The 14,923-nt window shown below is 54.8% G+C and overlaps 2 protein-coding genes across 2 annotated transcripts; one reads left to right on the forward strand and one right to left on the reverse strand.

The window, feature by feature from the left end:
- The first annotated feature begins 236 nt into the window (after positions 1-236).
- On the forward strand, positions 237-2,419 carry LOC137306837 (S-antigen protein-like). The gene is made up of 2 exons (XM_067976236.1): positions 237-1,236; positions 2,415-2,419. The coding sequence occupies exons 1-2, from the start codon at positions 237-239 to the stop codon at positions 2,417-2,419; spliced, it is 1,005 nt and encodes a 334-aa protein (XP_067832337.1).
- tmem187 (transmembrane protein 187) lies at positions 2,383-5,598 on the reverse strand. Its single transcript, XM_067976208.1, has one exon. The coding sequence runs from the start codon at positions 5,523-5,525 to the stop codon at positions 4,695-4,697; it is 831 nt and encodes a 276-aa protein (XP_067832309.1). The 5' UTR covers positions 5,526-5,598; the 3' UTR covers positions 2,383-4,694.
- Between the last annotated feature and the right edge of the window lie 9,325 nt (positions 5,599-14,923).

A 14,923-nucleotide genomic window follows, 5' to 3' on the forward strand; every position in this document is an offset into this window, starting at 1 on the left:
AGGTAGTTCCTTAGAAACTTTTTATAGTTTTCCATCTCCTTCGGAGGTCTTGGGGGGGCTCCCTCAACTTCAGCCGGAGCCTTGCCCTGCCGAGAGGTCACAGGTTGGTGACCTGTGCCACGTCCTCCGCTGTGCCACACCATGGGGGGCAATTGTAGTACCCTGGCTGAAGGCAGCACAGCTTGGAGTTTGAACCTGGGCCATTCCTGGCCAGCATAACTCATGGTCACTGCAAGATGGAGAGTGGTACGGGTCCCACAGACACGGACTCTCACCGGGGTACGGGTCCCACAGACACCGACTCTCACCGGGGTACGGGTCCCTCGGACACCGAGTCTCGCCGGGGTACGGGTCCCTCGGACACCGAGTCTCGCCGGGGTACGGGTCCCTCGGACACCGAGTCTCGCCGGGGTACGGGTCCCTCGGACACCGAGTCTCGCCGGGGTACGGGTCCCTCGGACACCGAGTCTCGCCGGGGTACGGGTCCCTCGGACACCGAGTCTCGCCGGGGTACGGGTCCCTCGGACACCGAGTCTCGCCGGGGTACGGGTCCCTCGGACACCGAGTCTCGCCGGGGTACGGGTCCCTCGGACACCGAGTCTCGCCGGGGTACGGGTCCCTCGGACACCGAGTCTCGCCGGGGTACGGGTCCCTCGGACACCGAGTCTCGCCGGGGTACGGGTCCCTCGGACACCGAGTCTCGCCGGGGTACGGGTCCCTCGGACACCGAGTCTCGCCGGGGTACGGGTCCCTCGGACACCGAGTCTCGCCGGGGTACGGGTCCCTCGGACACCGAGTCTCGCCGGGGTACGGGTCCCTCGGACACCGAGTCTCGCCGGGGTACGGGTCCCTCGGACACCGAGTCTCGCCGGGGTACGGGTCCCTCGGACACCGAGTCTCGCCGGGGTACGGGTCCCTCGGACACCGAGTCTCGCCGGGGTACGGGTCCCTCGGACACCGAGTCTCGCCGGGGTACGGGTCCCTCGGACACCGAGTCTCGCCGGGGTACGGGTCCCTCGGACACCGAGTCTCGCCGGGGTACGGGTCCCTCGGACACCGAGTCTCGCCGGGGTACGGGTCCCTCGGACACCGACTCTCGCCGGGGTACGGGTCCCTCGGACACCGACTCTCGCCGGGGTACGGGTCCCTCGGACACCGAGTCTCGCCGGGGTACGGGTCCCTCGGACACCGACTCTCGCCGGGGTACGGGTCCCTCGGACACCGACTCTCGCCGGGGTACGGGTCCCTCGGACACCGACTCTCGCCGGGGTACGGGTCCCTCGGACACCGACTCTCGCCGGGGTACGGGTCCCTCGGACACCGACTCTCGCCGGGGTACGGGTCCCTCGGACACCGACTCTCGCCGGGGTACGGGTCCCTCGGACACCGACTCTCGCCGGGGTACGGGTCCCTCGGACACCGACTCTCGCCGGGGTACGGGTCCCTCGGACACCGACTCTCGCCGGGGTACGGGTCCCTCGGACACCGACTCTCGCCGGGGTACGGGTCCCTCGGACACCGACTCTCGCCGGGGTACGGGTCCCTCGGACACCGACTCTCGCCGGGGTACGGGTCCCTCGGACACCGACTCTCGCCGGGGTACGGGTCCCTCGGACACCGACTCTCGCCGGGGTACGGGTCCCTCGGACACCGACTCTCGCCGGGGTACGGGTCCCACACACACCGACTCTCGCCGGGGTACGGGTCCCACACACACCGACTCTCGCCGGGGTACGGGTCCCACACACACCGACTCTCCCTGGGGTACGGGTCCCTCGGACACCGACTCTCGCCGGGGTACGGGTCCCACACACACCGACTCTCGCCGGGGTACGGGTCCCACACACACCGACTCTCACCGGGGTACGGGTCCCACAGACACAGACTCTCCCTGGGGTACGGGTCCCACACACACCGACTCTCGCCGGGGTACGGGTCCCTCGGACACCGACTCTCGCCGGGGTACGGGTCCCACACACACCGACTCTCGCCGGGGTACGGGTCCCACACACACCGACTCTCACCGGGGTACGGGTCCCACACACACCGACTCTCACCGGGTTACGGGTCCTACAGACAGCTTGGGGTTTGAACCTGGGCCATTCCCGGCCAGTATAACTCATGGTCACTGCAAGATGGAGTGTGGTGCATATGTCTCTCTACCATTGTGTGTCTCTATGTCCCTCTGTCTCTCTATCCAATTCCCCTCCCCTCCCTCGGGCTCGCTGGCATCCCTCTCTGTCTGGAGAGGCGGACTTCTGCTCAGCTCCCCGCAGCGTCCTGTGACGGCGCCATATTTAGATAAATACTGGCCTCCAATGCAGGGGTCAGTGTGCGTATAAATTCAAGGGTGGCCCCTGAAGGATCAATCAGGCCGTCATATTCGGGAAAAAATGTTTATAATTTCATCTCAGGTTAGAGTTAACAAACAGAATAAATGCTTTTCTTTATCAAAAGTTAGTGGTTATCCACATGACTTAATGACGGATTACACAGTTAGAATGGGGTGTGTAGCACATTGAAGAGCTGTAACCAAACAGAAACGGGCGATTGATATTAATCCTTCAATGCTCTGCACTGCCTCTCCTGCAAGTGCCGACTCTCACTGGGGTACGGGTCCCACAGACACTGACTCTCACTGGGGTACGGGTCCCACAGACACCGACTCTCACTGGGGTACGGGTCCCACAGACACCGACTCTCACTGGGGTACGGGTCCCACAGACACCGACTCTCACTGGGGTACGGGTCCCACAGACACCGACTCTCACTGGGGTACGGGTCCCACAGACACCGACTCTCACTGGGGTACGGGTCCCACAGACACCGACTCTCACTGGGGTACGGGTCCCACAGACACCGACTCTCACTGGGGTACGGGTCCCACAGACACCGACTCTCACTGGGGTACGGGTTCCAGACATTGACTCTTGTCAGGGCACGGGTCCCACAGACACTGACTCTTGCTTGGGTACGGGTTCCACAGACACTGACCCTCACTGGGGTACAGGTCCCACAGGCACTGACCCTCACTGGGGTACAGGTCCCACAGGCACTGACCCTCACTGGGGTACAGGTCCCACAGGCACTGACCCTCACTGGGGTACAGGTCCCACAGACACTGACTCTCACTGGGGTACGGGTTCCACAGACACTGACTCTCACTGGGGTACGGGTTCCACAGACACTGACTCTCGCTGGGGCACGGGTCCCACAGACACTGACTCACTGGGGTACGGGTTCCACAGACACCGACTCTCACTGGGATACGGGTTCCACAGACACCGACTCTCGCTGGGGTACGGGTCCCACAGACACTGACTCTCGCTGGGGTACGGGTCCCACAGACACCGACTCTCGCTGGGGTATGGGTTCCATCGTGCCTGCACCAGCTCGTTGTAAAAGCTGTCCCATTTGGTCCTACCTCTCGCTCCTGCTGTTTCCCTGTAAATTTTTCCCCTTCAAGTATTTATCCAATTCCCTTTTGAAAGCTAATATTGAATCTGCTTCCACCGCCCTTTCAGCCTGTGCAAAGCTTGGGGGTGGTTGATTATTCCAAGAGGTTTGCTCCTCGTGCAGCCCCACCCTTGAAATCATGAAAGGCGCTGTATTCTCCTTACAGCAGAGAAGGTTAAGGGGAGATTTAATAGAGGTGTTCAAAATCATGAAGGGTTTTGATAGAGTAGAGAAAGTATTTCCACTAGCAGGCGGGTCAGTAACCAGAGAACACGGTTTAAGATAATTGGCAAAAGAACCAGAGGCGACACGAGGAAAAAAAATATTACGCAGCAAGTTACAATCTGGAATGCGCTGCCTGAAAGGGCGGTGGAAGCAGATTCAATAATAACTTTTAAAAAGGAATTGGATAAATACTTGAAGGGGAAAAAAATTGCAGGGCTGTGGGACTATAATTGGATTTTTTTTCATTCGTGGGATGTGGGCGTCGCTGGCGAGGCCGGCATTTATTGCCCGTCCCTTGAGAAGGTGGTGGTGAGCCGCCTTCTTGAACCGCTGCAGTCCGTGTGGTGAAGGTTCTCCCACGGTGCTGTTAGGGAGAGAGTTCCAGGATTTTGACCCAGCGACGATGAAGGAACGATGATATATTTCCAAGTTGGGATGGTGTGTGACTTGGAGGAGAACGTCCAGGTGGTGTTGTTCCCGTGTGCCTGCTGCCCTTGTCCTTCTAGGTGGTAGAGGTCGCGGGTTTGGGAGGTGCTGTCGAAGAAGCCTTGGCGAGTTGCTGCAGTGCATCCTGTGGATGGTACACACTGCAGCCACGGTGCGCCGGTGGTGAAGGGAGTGAATGTTTAGGGTGGTGGATGGGGTGCCAATCAAGCGGGCTGCTTTGTCCTGGATGGTGACGAGCTTCTTGAGTGTTGTTGGAGCTGCACTCATCCAGGCAAGTGGAGAGTATTCCATCACACTCCTGACTTGTGCCTCGCGCTATTTTTACAAATGATTGTATTTTCTGGTCGGCTGGTTCGAACGAAGCAGATACCCTTGGTGTGGATGGTGGCGAGGCGTTGGGGAGTCACTCGCCGCAGAACGCCCAGCCTCCGACCTGCTCTTGTAGCCTCAGTGTTTACGGGGCTGGTCCGGTTAAGTTTCTGGTCTTCCAAAAAGAGCCGGCACGGGGGGGCATGACGGGCCGAACGGCCTCCTCCGGCGCCCGCGTCGAGATCCTGCGGCTTTTTTCACAGGTCCTTTTCCTCCTCCTCCTCCTCCCCCTCCGCCGACACGTCGCCGGCCGGCCGGCCGTCGGGGCGCGCCCGCTCGCCGTCCGCGCGCCTCCGGCGTTTCCGCAGCTCCAGGCGCTGCAGGAAGCGGCAGCTGTGGTGGAACTGCAGGACGTCGCAGACCTTGGACCAGAAGTGGCCCGTCAGCCGCGGGCAGGGGAGGCCCCACCCGGCCAGCCGGAGGTCCAGCAGCTTGAGGCCGACGAAGCCGGCGCAGCAGGCGACGGCCAGCGCCAGGTGCCGCCGCGAGGTCCGGTCCCCCAGCCCGGCCTGGGCCCGCAGCCCCGCCAGCACGGCGGCCAGCACGTGGCAGCCCAGCGCCAGCTCGAAGCCCAGGGCGAAGCTGGCCAGCGAGGCGGCCTCCGCGGCCAGGGCGACGCGGCCCGCGCGGCCCCCCTCGTCCCCGAGCAGGTGGGCGGCCCACACGGGCACCCAGGCGAAGATGGGCAGCGTGACCCACTGGTCGAGGGCGGCCGGCCGCTGGGCCTGGGTGGCCAGCCTGACCCACTGCACCGGGCCGTAGCCGACGGCCATCCAGGCGAAGGCGTCCTTGTGGTAGGCGGCCGGCCGCCGCCGCAGCCAGTAGGCCCCGGCCGCCAGGTAGCCCAGGTTGACGAGCGAGTTGCACGGCATGGCGAGGCAGCGCGGCAGCCAGGGCACCGGCCGCTCGGCGTAGTGCTCGTAGCCCAGCTCGGTGGGGACCCCGTCCAGCAGGCCGGTGGCGATCACGGCGATGCACAGGCCGTAGAGCAGGAGGACGTGCAGGAAGGCCCGCTTGGACTCCGACATGGCGGGCGGGGAGTGGTTTGAGGGGCCGGGGCCGGGGCCGGGGTTCAAATTACCTCCCTCCTCCTCCGCCGGCCTTTAAAGCAGCACCGACCTGCCCTGAATCACCAAGCCCACCCTCCCCTCACCTAGAGCAGGAGGGCTCCCCCCCCCCCCCCCCCGACCTGAGAGGCTATAAACCATTCAAGGAAAGACTGAAGCTCCTTTATTTATATTTTTATATATATATATATATATGTGTAGAAAAGAGGACAAATGTAAGGAATCCAGGTTATAGTCCAACAGTTTTATTTGAAAATCTCAAGCTTTCGGAGGCTTTCCCCCTTCGTGGGGTGAGAAAGGACGAAGGGGGAAGCCTCCGGAAGCTTGTGATTTTCAAATACAGCTGTTGGACTATAACCTGGTGTTGTACGAGTCCGTACGTTTGTCCATCTCCACATCGTAGAAAAGAGGAGGCAGGGGGCTGACCTGATGGCCGTTGGGCCCATCGAGTCCGTGCAAGGGCGGTCCGGCCATTCCCGCTTCCCCCCCCCACCTCCCCTCCCCAACCTACTGGGGGGGTCGTCCCTCGGCGTCAATCTACTGGGGGTCGACCCTCAGCGTCAACCTACTGGGGGTCGACCCTCAGCGTCAACCTACTGGGGGTCGACCCTCAGCGTCAATCTACTGGGGGGTCGACCCTCAGCGTCAATCTACGGGGGGTCGACCCTCAGCGTCAATCTACGGGGGGTCGTCCCTCAGCCTCAATCTACTGGGGGTCGACCCTCAGCGTCAATCTACGGGGGGGGGGTCAGCCCTCAGCGTCAACCTACGGGGGGTCGTCCCTCAGCGTCAACCTACTGGGGGTCGTCCCTCAGCGTCAACCTACTGGGGGTCGACCCTCAGCGTCAACCTACGGGGGGTCGACCCTCAGCGTCAATCTACTGGGGGTCGTCCCTCAGCGTCAACCTACGGGGGGTCGACCCTCAGCGTCAATCCACGGGGGTCCTCCCTCAGCGTCAACCCACGGGGGGTCGACCCTCGGCGTCGACCCACGGGGGGTCGACCCTCGGCGTCAACCCCCCCGTAGGTTAGGTCCTGCTGCGATTCAATGTATCCCCTGCAGATTTTTTTTTTCCCTTTCAGCGGAGGGAGGTCTTTAGCGGTTCAAGAAGGCAGCTCACCACCGCCACCTTCTCGAGGGCAATTAGGGATGGGCAATAAATGCCGGCCTCGCCAGCGATACCCACATCCCATGAAGGAATAATAATAAAAAGAAAATTACGCAGGGGTTCGACAGGGTGGACGTAGAGAAGATGCTTCCACTTGTGGGGCAGACCAAAATCTAGGGGCCATAGATACGAGATAGTCGCTGAGTGACAAACTGGCAAATCCAGAATTGGCTCAGTGGCAGGAAGCAAAGGGTAATGGTCGACGGGTGTTTTTGTGACTGGAAGGCTGTTTCCAGTGGGGTTCCGCAGGGCTCAGTACTAGGTCCCTTGCTTTTTGTGATATATACATCAATGATTTAGACTAAGAAGTTTGCAGGTGATACAAAAATTGGCTGTCTGGTTCATAGTGAGGAGGGAAGCTGTAGACTGCAGGAAGATATCAATGGACTGGTCAGGTGGGCAGAAAAGTGGCAAATGGATTTCAATCCGAAGAAGTGTGAGGTAATGCATTTGGGGAGGGCAAACAAGCCAAGGGAGTACACAATAAATGGGAGGATAGTGAGAGGTGTAGAGGGAGTGAGGGACCTTGGAGTGCATGTCCATAGATCCCTAAAGATAGCAGGACAGGTAGATAAGGTGGTTAAGAAGGCATACGGAATACTTTCCTTTATTAGCTGCAGCATAGAATATAAGAGCAGGGAGGTTATGCTAGAACTGTATAAAACACTAGTTAGGCCACAGCTTGAGTGCTGCGTACAGTTCTGTTCACCACTTTACAGGAAGGATGTGATTGCACTAGAAAGGGTACAGAGGAGATTTACGAGGGTGTTGCCAGGACTGGAGAATTGTAGCTATGAGGGAAGATCGGATAATCTGGGGTTGTTTTCTTTGGAACAAAGGAGGCTGAGGGGAGATTTGATTGAGGTGTATAAAATTATGAGGGGCCTCGATAGAATGGTTAGGAAGGACCTATTTCCCTTAGCAGAGAGGTCAATAACCAGGGGGCACAGATTTAAAGTAATTGGTAGAAGGATTAGAGGGGAGCTGAGGAGAATGTTTTTCGCCCAGAGGGTGGTGGGGGTCTGGAACTCACTGCCTGAAAGGGTGGTAGAGGCAGAAACCCTCAACTCATTTAAAAAATACCTGGATGTGCACCTGAAGTGCCGTATCCTACAGGGCTACAGACCAAGTGCTGGAAAGTGGGATTAGGCTAGGTGGCTCATTATCGGCCGGCACGGACACGATGGGCCGAATGGCCTCCTTCTGTGCCGTAAATTGTCTACGTTTCCAATAAATCCAATCGGGGAATTCAGGAGAAACTTCTTTACCCAGAGAGCGGTGAGAATGTGGAGCTCGCTCCCACAGGGAGTGGTTGAGGCGAATAGCAGAGATGGATTTAAGGAGGAAGCCGGATAAACACATGAGGGGGGAAAGGAATAGAAGGATATGTTGATAGGGCGAGATGGAGTAAGGAGGGAGGAGGCTCGTGTGGAGCATGGACCAGTTGGGCCGAATGGCCTGCTCTGTGCTGTATGTAAATACAGTGTTTCCATGCTTCATTTAAAAAAAAATTGTATTTTCAGTTTTCTTCCCCTCCCCTGAAGGGGGCTGGCCCTCGGTGGGGGAGAGGGCTCTACGGGTGTCGGCCGCCCTCCCTTACTTCGCCCCCTCTTAATGTGCGATCGCAGACGGGCATCGCACGGAGCCTCGTCTTGCGTCCCACGCGGACACACTTTTCCGTGGAGGTCAAGGACAAAGAACGATGTCCTCCAGATTCAGTCCCCCTTTTATTTATTTATTTATTTTTTAAAAAATTGTTCTTGGGGATGTTGGCAGTGCTGGCAAGGCCGGCATTTATTACCCGTTGCCCCGGGAAGGTGGCGGTGGGCTTTCTCCTTGAACCGCTGCAGTTCCGTGTGGTGATGGCGTCAGGTGGGGAAATCCACGATACTGACCCAGCAACGAATCACTCAGTGATTCAATGTGTGACGGTCTTTGATAAAGGGCTTTATTGCTGCGAGTCCTCACCCTCCCTTCTCTCTTTCCCTTGCTCACTCCCGCTTTTTTTGCTTTCTCTCTTCCCCCTCCCTTCTCCCACACTCTCCCCATCTTTTCCCTATCCTGCCTTGTTTTCCCCTTTTCGTTTTCTCCTCTCCCCACTCTATTTCTGTCCCTTCTCTCTCACGCTCTCTCCCCATCTCTTCTCTCTGCCCGCTCTCCTTTTCCCCTTTCTCTTTCTCCCCCCTCACCCCACTCTATTTCTGTCCCTTCTCTCTCACGCTCTCCTTTTCCCCTTTCTCTTTCTCCCCCCTCACCCCACTCTATTTCTGTCCCTTCTCTCTCACGCTCTCCTTTTCCCCTTTCTCTTTCTCCCCCCTCACCCCACTCTATTTCTGTCCCTTCTCTCTGCCCGCTCTCCTTTTCCCCTTTCTCTTTCTCCCCCCTCACCCCACTCTATTTCTGTCCCTTCTCTCTCACGCTCTCTCCATCTTTCCTTTCCACCCGCTCTCCTTTTCCCCTTTCTCTTTCTCCCCCCTCACCCCACCTCTATTTCTGTCCCTTCTCTCTCACACTCTCTCCATCTTTCCTTTCTGCCCGCTCTCCTTTTCCCCTTTCTCTTTCTCCCCCCTCACCCCACCTCTATTTCTGTCCCTTCTCTCTCACACTCTCTCCATCTTTCCTTTCTACCCGCTCTCCTTTTCCCCTTTCTCTTTCTCCCCCCTCACCCCACCTCTATTTCTGTCCCTTCTCTCTCACACTCTCTCCATCTTTTCTCTCTACCCGCTCTCCTTTTCCCCTTTCTCTTTCTCCCCCTCACCCCACCTCTATTTCTGTCCCTTCTCTCTCACGCTCTCTCCCCATCTCTTCTCTCTGCCCGCTCTCCTTTTTCCCTTTCTCTTTCTCCCCCCCCCCTCACCCCACCTCTATTTCTGTCCCTTCTCTCTCACACTCTCTCCATCTTTTCTCTCTACCCGCTCTCCTTTTCCCCTTTCTCTTTCTCCCCCCCCCTCACCCCACCTCTGTTTCTGTCCCTTCCCTCTCACGCTCTCTCCCCATCTCTTCTCTCTGCCCGCTCTCCTTTTCCCCTTTCTCTGACTCCCCACTTCTCTTCCACCCCCGCCCCCGCCCCTGTTGTGAACTCCTGTTGTGAGGGGGTAAATTTTGAATTTGCGGCCCAGGCACAAGCCTGGCATTGCGGATCGGGAGATTTCTATAACGAGCCCGGGCGGCTCCGTAAATAAATGTCTCCTCATCTCCCCCCGCCCTCTGGTTCTTTTGCCAGCTTCTCCAGTCCCTCATCCCTGGTACCATTCTGGTCAATCTCCTCCGCCCTCTCACCAAGTAAATAGAAACATTTGCCTCCCCAGTAATTGGGAGGTCTGGAATCAGTGTCCTGGATACAAGATTACATGTAAGAGATTGAGGACTGGGAGCTGAAGAAAACTCTTTTTACAAAGTGAGCCGTGAGACTGGAATGTAATATTGGAGTTCGTGATTTCAAGCAGAGACCATGTCAACTTTCAATAGGTTAGATGGGTGGTTGAAAGGGGAATGGGAACAGACCGGGCTGATGAGTGTAGGACTACTGCTCGTGTGGAAGACCAACACGGGCTGGTTGGGCCGAATGGCCTGTTCTGTGTTGTAACATCTACGTAACGTGAGATACTGGAGGAGTGGCGGTACCTTTGTCGGTCAGCACCTTTGGGGGAGGGTGGGGAAGGAAGGAAGGAAGGAGGAGGAGGAGGAGGAGGAGGGGGGGGTTGTGGGTGGGGAGGCCCCGCCAGCTCCCTCAACTTTATTTTTCCATTTCCTGTGCACCTCCCAAACCCACATCGCCCAGAAGGACGAGGACACACGAAACACCATCACCTCCAAATCACACACCATCCCGACTTGGCCATATATCATAAGAAATAGGAGCAGGAGCAGGCCGTATCGGCCGTTCCTCCATCGTCGCTGGGTCCAAATCCTGGAACTCCCTCCCTAACAGCACTGCGGGAGCAATGTCTTCACCAGACGGACTGCAGCGGTTCAAGAAGGCGGCTCACCACCACCTTCTCAAGGGGCAATTAGGGACGGGCAATAAATGCCGGCCTCGCCAGCGACACCCATGTCCGAGGAATGAATTTTTTTTTTAAATCTAGGTTTTAAACTACTTTGTGTCACTGAACAGGTTGAGCACACACAGGCTGAACTCCACCCCGCCTGACAGCGAGAGGGTGGCGAAACAATCCAGCTGTGCTCCTAGCCAGTGCTTTACACCGACAGCTGCAAGCGGGCCGCTGGCTGAAAATAAAATTCTGAGTAAGGGAGGGGACAGTGGTGAGAGGATCGATCTGCTTTTCCTCTTTCTCCGCCCCCCCCCTCCCCCCAAACATGAAACATCTCACTCCTGTCACTGTGTAACAGTTGTAAACAATTTTACAACACCAAGTTATAGTCCAGCAATTTTATTTTAAATTCACAAGCTTTCGGAGACTTCCTCCTTCCTCAGGTACCATCACCGGCATCTCCACATCATGACTGTGTAACAGGAGGGAGGATCCCCAGTTGTGAATTGGTCTTTTTCTCCTAAAATGCTCCTACCTAATCCTGTGTACTGTCTGACGGCTAACTGCAGCTTTTTTTTTATTTAAATTTTAAAAAAATGTTTGTAAATCATGAGTATGTGTTACTGAACAATACTGTTCCTTTGTAAAGTTTGTTTTTTTTCCTTTTGGTGTAACTTCTCTTTGTTTAAAACATATTGACATATATTCCATTCATAGTATACATAAGAAATAGGAGCAGGAGTAGGCCAATCGGCCCCTCGAGCCTGCTCCGCCATTCAATAAGATCATGGCTGATCTGATCCTAACCTCAAATCTAAATTCACGTCCAATTTCCTGCCCGCTCCCCGTAACCCCTAATTCCCTTTACTTCTAGGAAACTGTCTCTTTCTGTTTTAAATTTATTTAATGATGTAGCTTCCACAGCTTCCTGGGGCAGCAAATTCCACAGACCTACTACCCTCTGAGTGAAGAAGTTTCTCCTCATCTCAGTTTTGAAAGAGCAGCCCCTTATTCTAAGATTATGCCCCCTAGTTCTAGTTTCACCCATCCTTGGGAACATCCTCACCGCATCCACCCGATCAAGCCCCTTCACAATCTTATATGTTTCAATAAGATCGCCTCTCATTCTTCTGAACTCCAATGAGTAGAGTCCCAATCTACTCAACCTCTCCTCATATGTCCACCCCCTCATCCCCGGGATTAACCGAGTGAACCTTCTTTGTATAGTATGCACCGCACAAGATGTAGTGAGTGGTGTGGCACCCTTGTAGTAACAAGTGAGCTTTACTGAGCAGCTGGGGTGTTGCACCACCCTGGGACCGAAGCTAGTATGTGCCATTGGCACTAGTGTGTGATACGGCTAGGCTCACCAGCAGTCAGTGCCCCGGCGGGTGTTGGTTATGCCACTCGACAGCCGCTCTGTACCCGGACGAGGCTGGAGTGCCTTCCAGGATCTTGATGTGTGCTTTGATGAATCAACTGTTGGCAGTGGGGCCAGAAATGGGAACCAAATTTCCGAGAATTTCTCCTTCTTTCAGTCCAGGGGAGTAGGCGATTTTTTCTCGAGCTGGACTGTCTGCGCACTCGTCCTGAGTTGCTGAGGGGACTGACTTTATTTAACCAGCGGAGGGGGGTGGGGGGAAGCTTCTTGGCCCTGGGCTTAACTAATTTTAAGGGATACGGAACCAAGGTGGGTAAATGGAGTTAAGATACAGATGATCCGATTGAATGGTGGAACAGGCTTGAGGGGCTGAATGGCCTCCTCCTGTTCCTATGTTCCCATGTAGTTTTGTGTTGTTTTCATGCACATGGAAAAATTGTCTTATGATGAGATTCTTTAGAGCTTTTGATTAGTTTTCAGCGCCAACAAACTAATCAGAACTTTGAGTCCGTGATTCCACCCCAGCTCTTTTCTGCCGCCTTTCTGACTCTGGACTGGGAAAAATTAAACCCTAAGAGTGAGGATTAATCTTTCTATTCCCTTTTACATTTCCTTTTTGGGTTAAGCGGGTAAATTGGGCACTAAAGATCCTGTGGCTGGATTGGAAGAAGAGTAGGGATTTCTCCCAGCGTCCTGACCAACATTCCTCCCTCAATCACCAAAATACAGATTAACTGGTTGTAGAAACCACAAGAAATAGGAGCAGGAGGAGGCCATACGGCCCCTCGAGCCTGCTCCGCCCTTCAATCAGATCATGGCTGATCTTCCACCTCAACTCCATTTTCCCGACCTATCCCCATATCCCTTGATTCCCTTTTAGAGTGCCTTTTTTAAAATTTCAAAATATACTTTATTTCATAAAATTTAAAGATACACACAAGTTCACATAGAGTTCAAGTAAAAAGACACAATTTCAAGCAAGGCAGTTCAAAGCAATACAGTGCAGGTGGAAATATAGACAATTTACGGCACAGAAGGAGGCCATGTACACTATGATCTCATTATTACGATTTTAAAACACAGTACAAATCTTGTAATACATTCTGTACAAGGTGGGGTGGCCTTTCCCCATAGAGCTTTCGCGTAAGCCGCACCTGGCTTCAGTGCGTCCCGTGGCACGCGCTCCTGGACCTTGGGAGCACGCCAGTCGGCCGCACCCGGTCGCGGACAGCTCCTTCAGCTGGCATCGGGCGGACCAAAGGGCCTCCTTTGTGCTGCTTGCGGGATCTTGCTGTGTGCAAAACGGCTGCGGCCTTTTTGCCCGCGTCGCAAAAGTGAGGGCACTTCAGAGTGAGTCTTTGTGTGAAGTGCTAAATGCAAGTCGTTTTGTTCCCCGACCTGTGCCCCTCTTTCTCCACCTTTAAAGTATTTATTAACGCATAGGAACATAGAAACAGGAGTAGGTCATTCAGCCCCTCGAGCCTGCTCCGCCATTTGATAAGATCATGGCTGATCTGATCGTAACCTCAAGTCTAAATTCATGTCCAATTTCCTGCCCGCTCCCCGTAACCCCTAATTCCCTTTACTTCTAGGAAACTGTCTATTTCTGTTTTAAATTTATTTAATGATGTAGCTTCCTGGGGCAGCAAATTCCACAGACCTACCACCCTCTCAGTGAAGAAGCTTCTCCTCATCCCAGTTTTGAAAGAGCAGCCCCTTATTCTAAGATTATGCCCCCTAGTTCTAGTTTCACCCATCCTTGGGAACATCCTCACCGCATCCACCCGATCAAGACCCTTCACAATCTTATATGTTTCAATAAGATCGCCTCTCATTCTTCTGAACTCCAATGAGTAGAGTCCCAATCTACTCAACCTCTCCTCGTATGTCCACCCCCTCATCCCCGGGATTAACCGAGTGAACCTTCTTTGTACTACCTCGAGAGCAAGTATGTCTTTTCTTAAGCATGGAGACCAAAACTGTATGCAGTATTCCAGGTGCGGTCTCACCAATACCTTATATAACTGCAGCAATACCTCCCTGTTTTTATATTCTATCCCCCTAGCAATAAAAGCCAACATTCCTTTGGCCTTCTTGATCACCTGCATACTAACTTTTTGATTTTCTTGCACTAGGACCCCCAGATCCCTTTGGCCCATATCCCTTAATACCTTTGGTTGCCAAAAAGCTCTCTCTCTCAGATTTAAATTGAGCTAGTATATAATGACATGTAATCTATTTTGCATCTGGCCATTGAGGTGATGGTGGGTGTGCCTGAGGATTCAGGAAGTGAGAGCCTGGGAACAGAATGGTTACCACCCATTGCCATGGAGATCCGTCGGTTGCTATGGGGATGGGCCCGGTTGCTAGGGCGTGGGGACCCGCGGGGTGCGGAATCAACGGCCGAGGTTTAATTTTAACATTTCGCGCTGCATTTACTAATTTTTTTGTTTTGCGGTGCTTTTAATGTTGCGTCGGAAAGATTTAGTTTGATCGGAGTAATATATTTTTTAACCAATTTGGACGCTTTAAGGTTGGTTTCCCCATCTCTGATTGACAATGGCCGCTTTGTCCCTGTGCACCGGAAGGGCGGGGCCTGAGGCTTGTGATTGACGTGACGACAGACCAATCGGAACGGCCCCCCTTAGGCAAATTGACCAACCGGCGCGAAGGGTGGGCGGGACGTACATCCGTTTATTTAATTTGCTTTCTTTCCTCATTTACATCCTCGGGGCCTCTGATTTTGTTTGCTCCCCGTTTTTTAAAAGTTATTATTATATATTTGCAACGTTCATTCGGAGATGTTTAATCTCATTT

Source organism: Heptranchias perlo, chromosome 45 (assembly GCF_035084215.1).
Source record: "Heptranchias perlo isolate sHepPer1 chromosome 45, sHepPer1.hap1, whole genome shotgun sequence".
NCBI classification, from domain to species: domain Eukaryota; kingdom Metazoa; phylum Chordata; class Chondrichthyes; order Hexanchiformes; family Hexanchidae; genus Heptranchias; species Heptranchias perlo.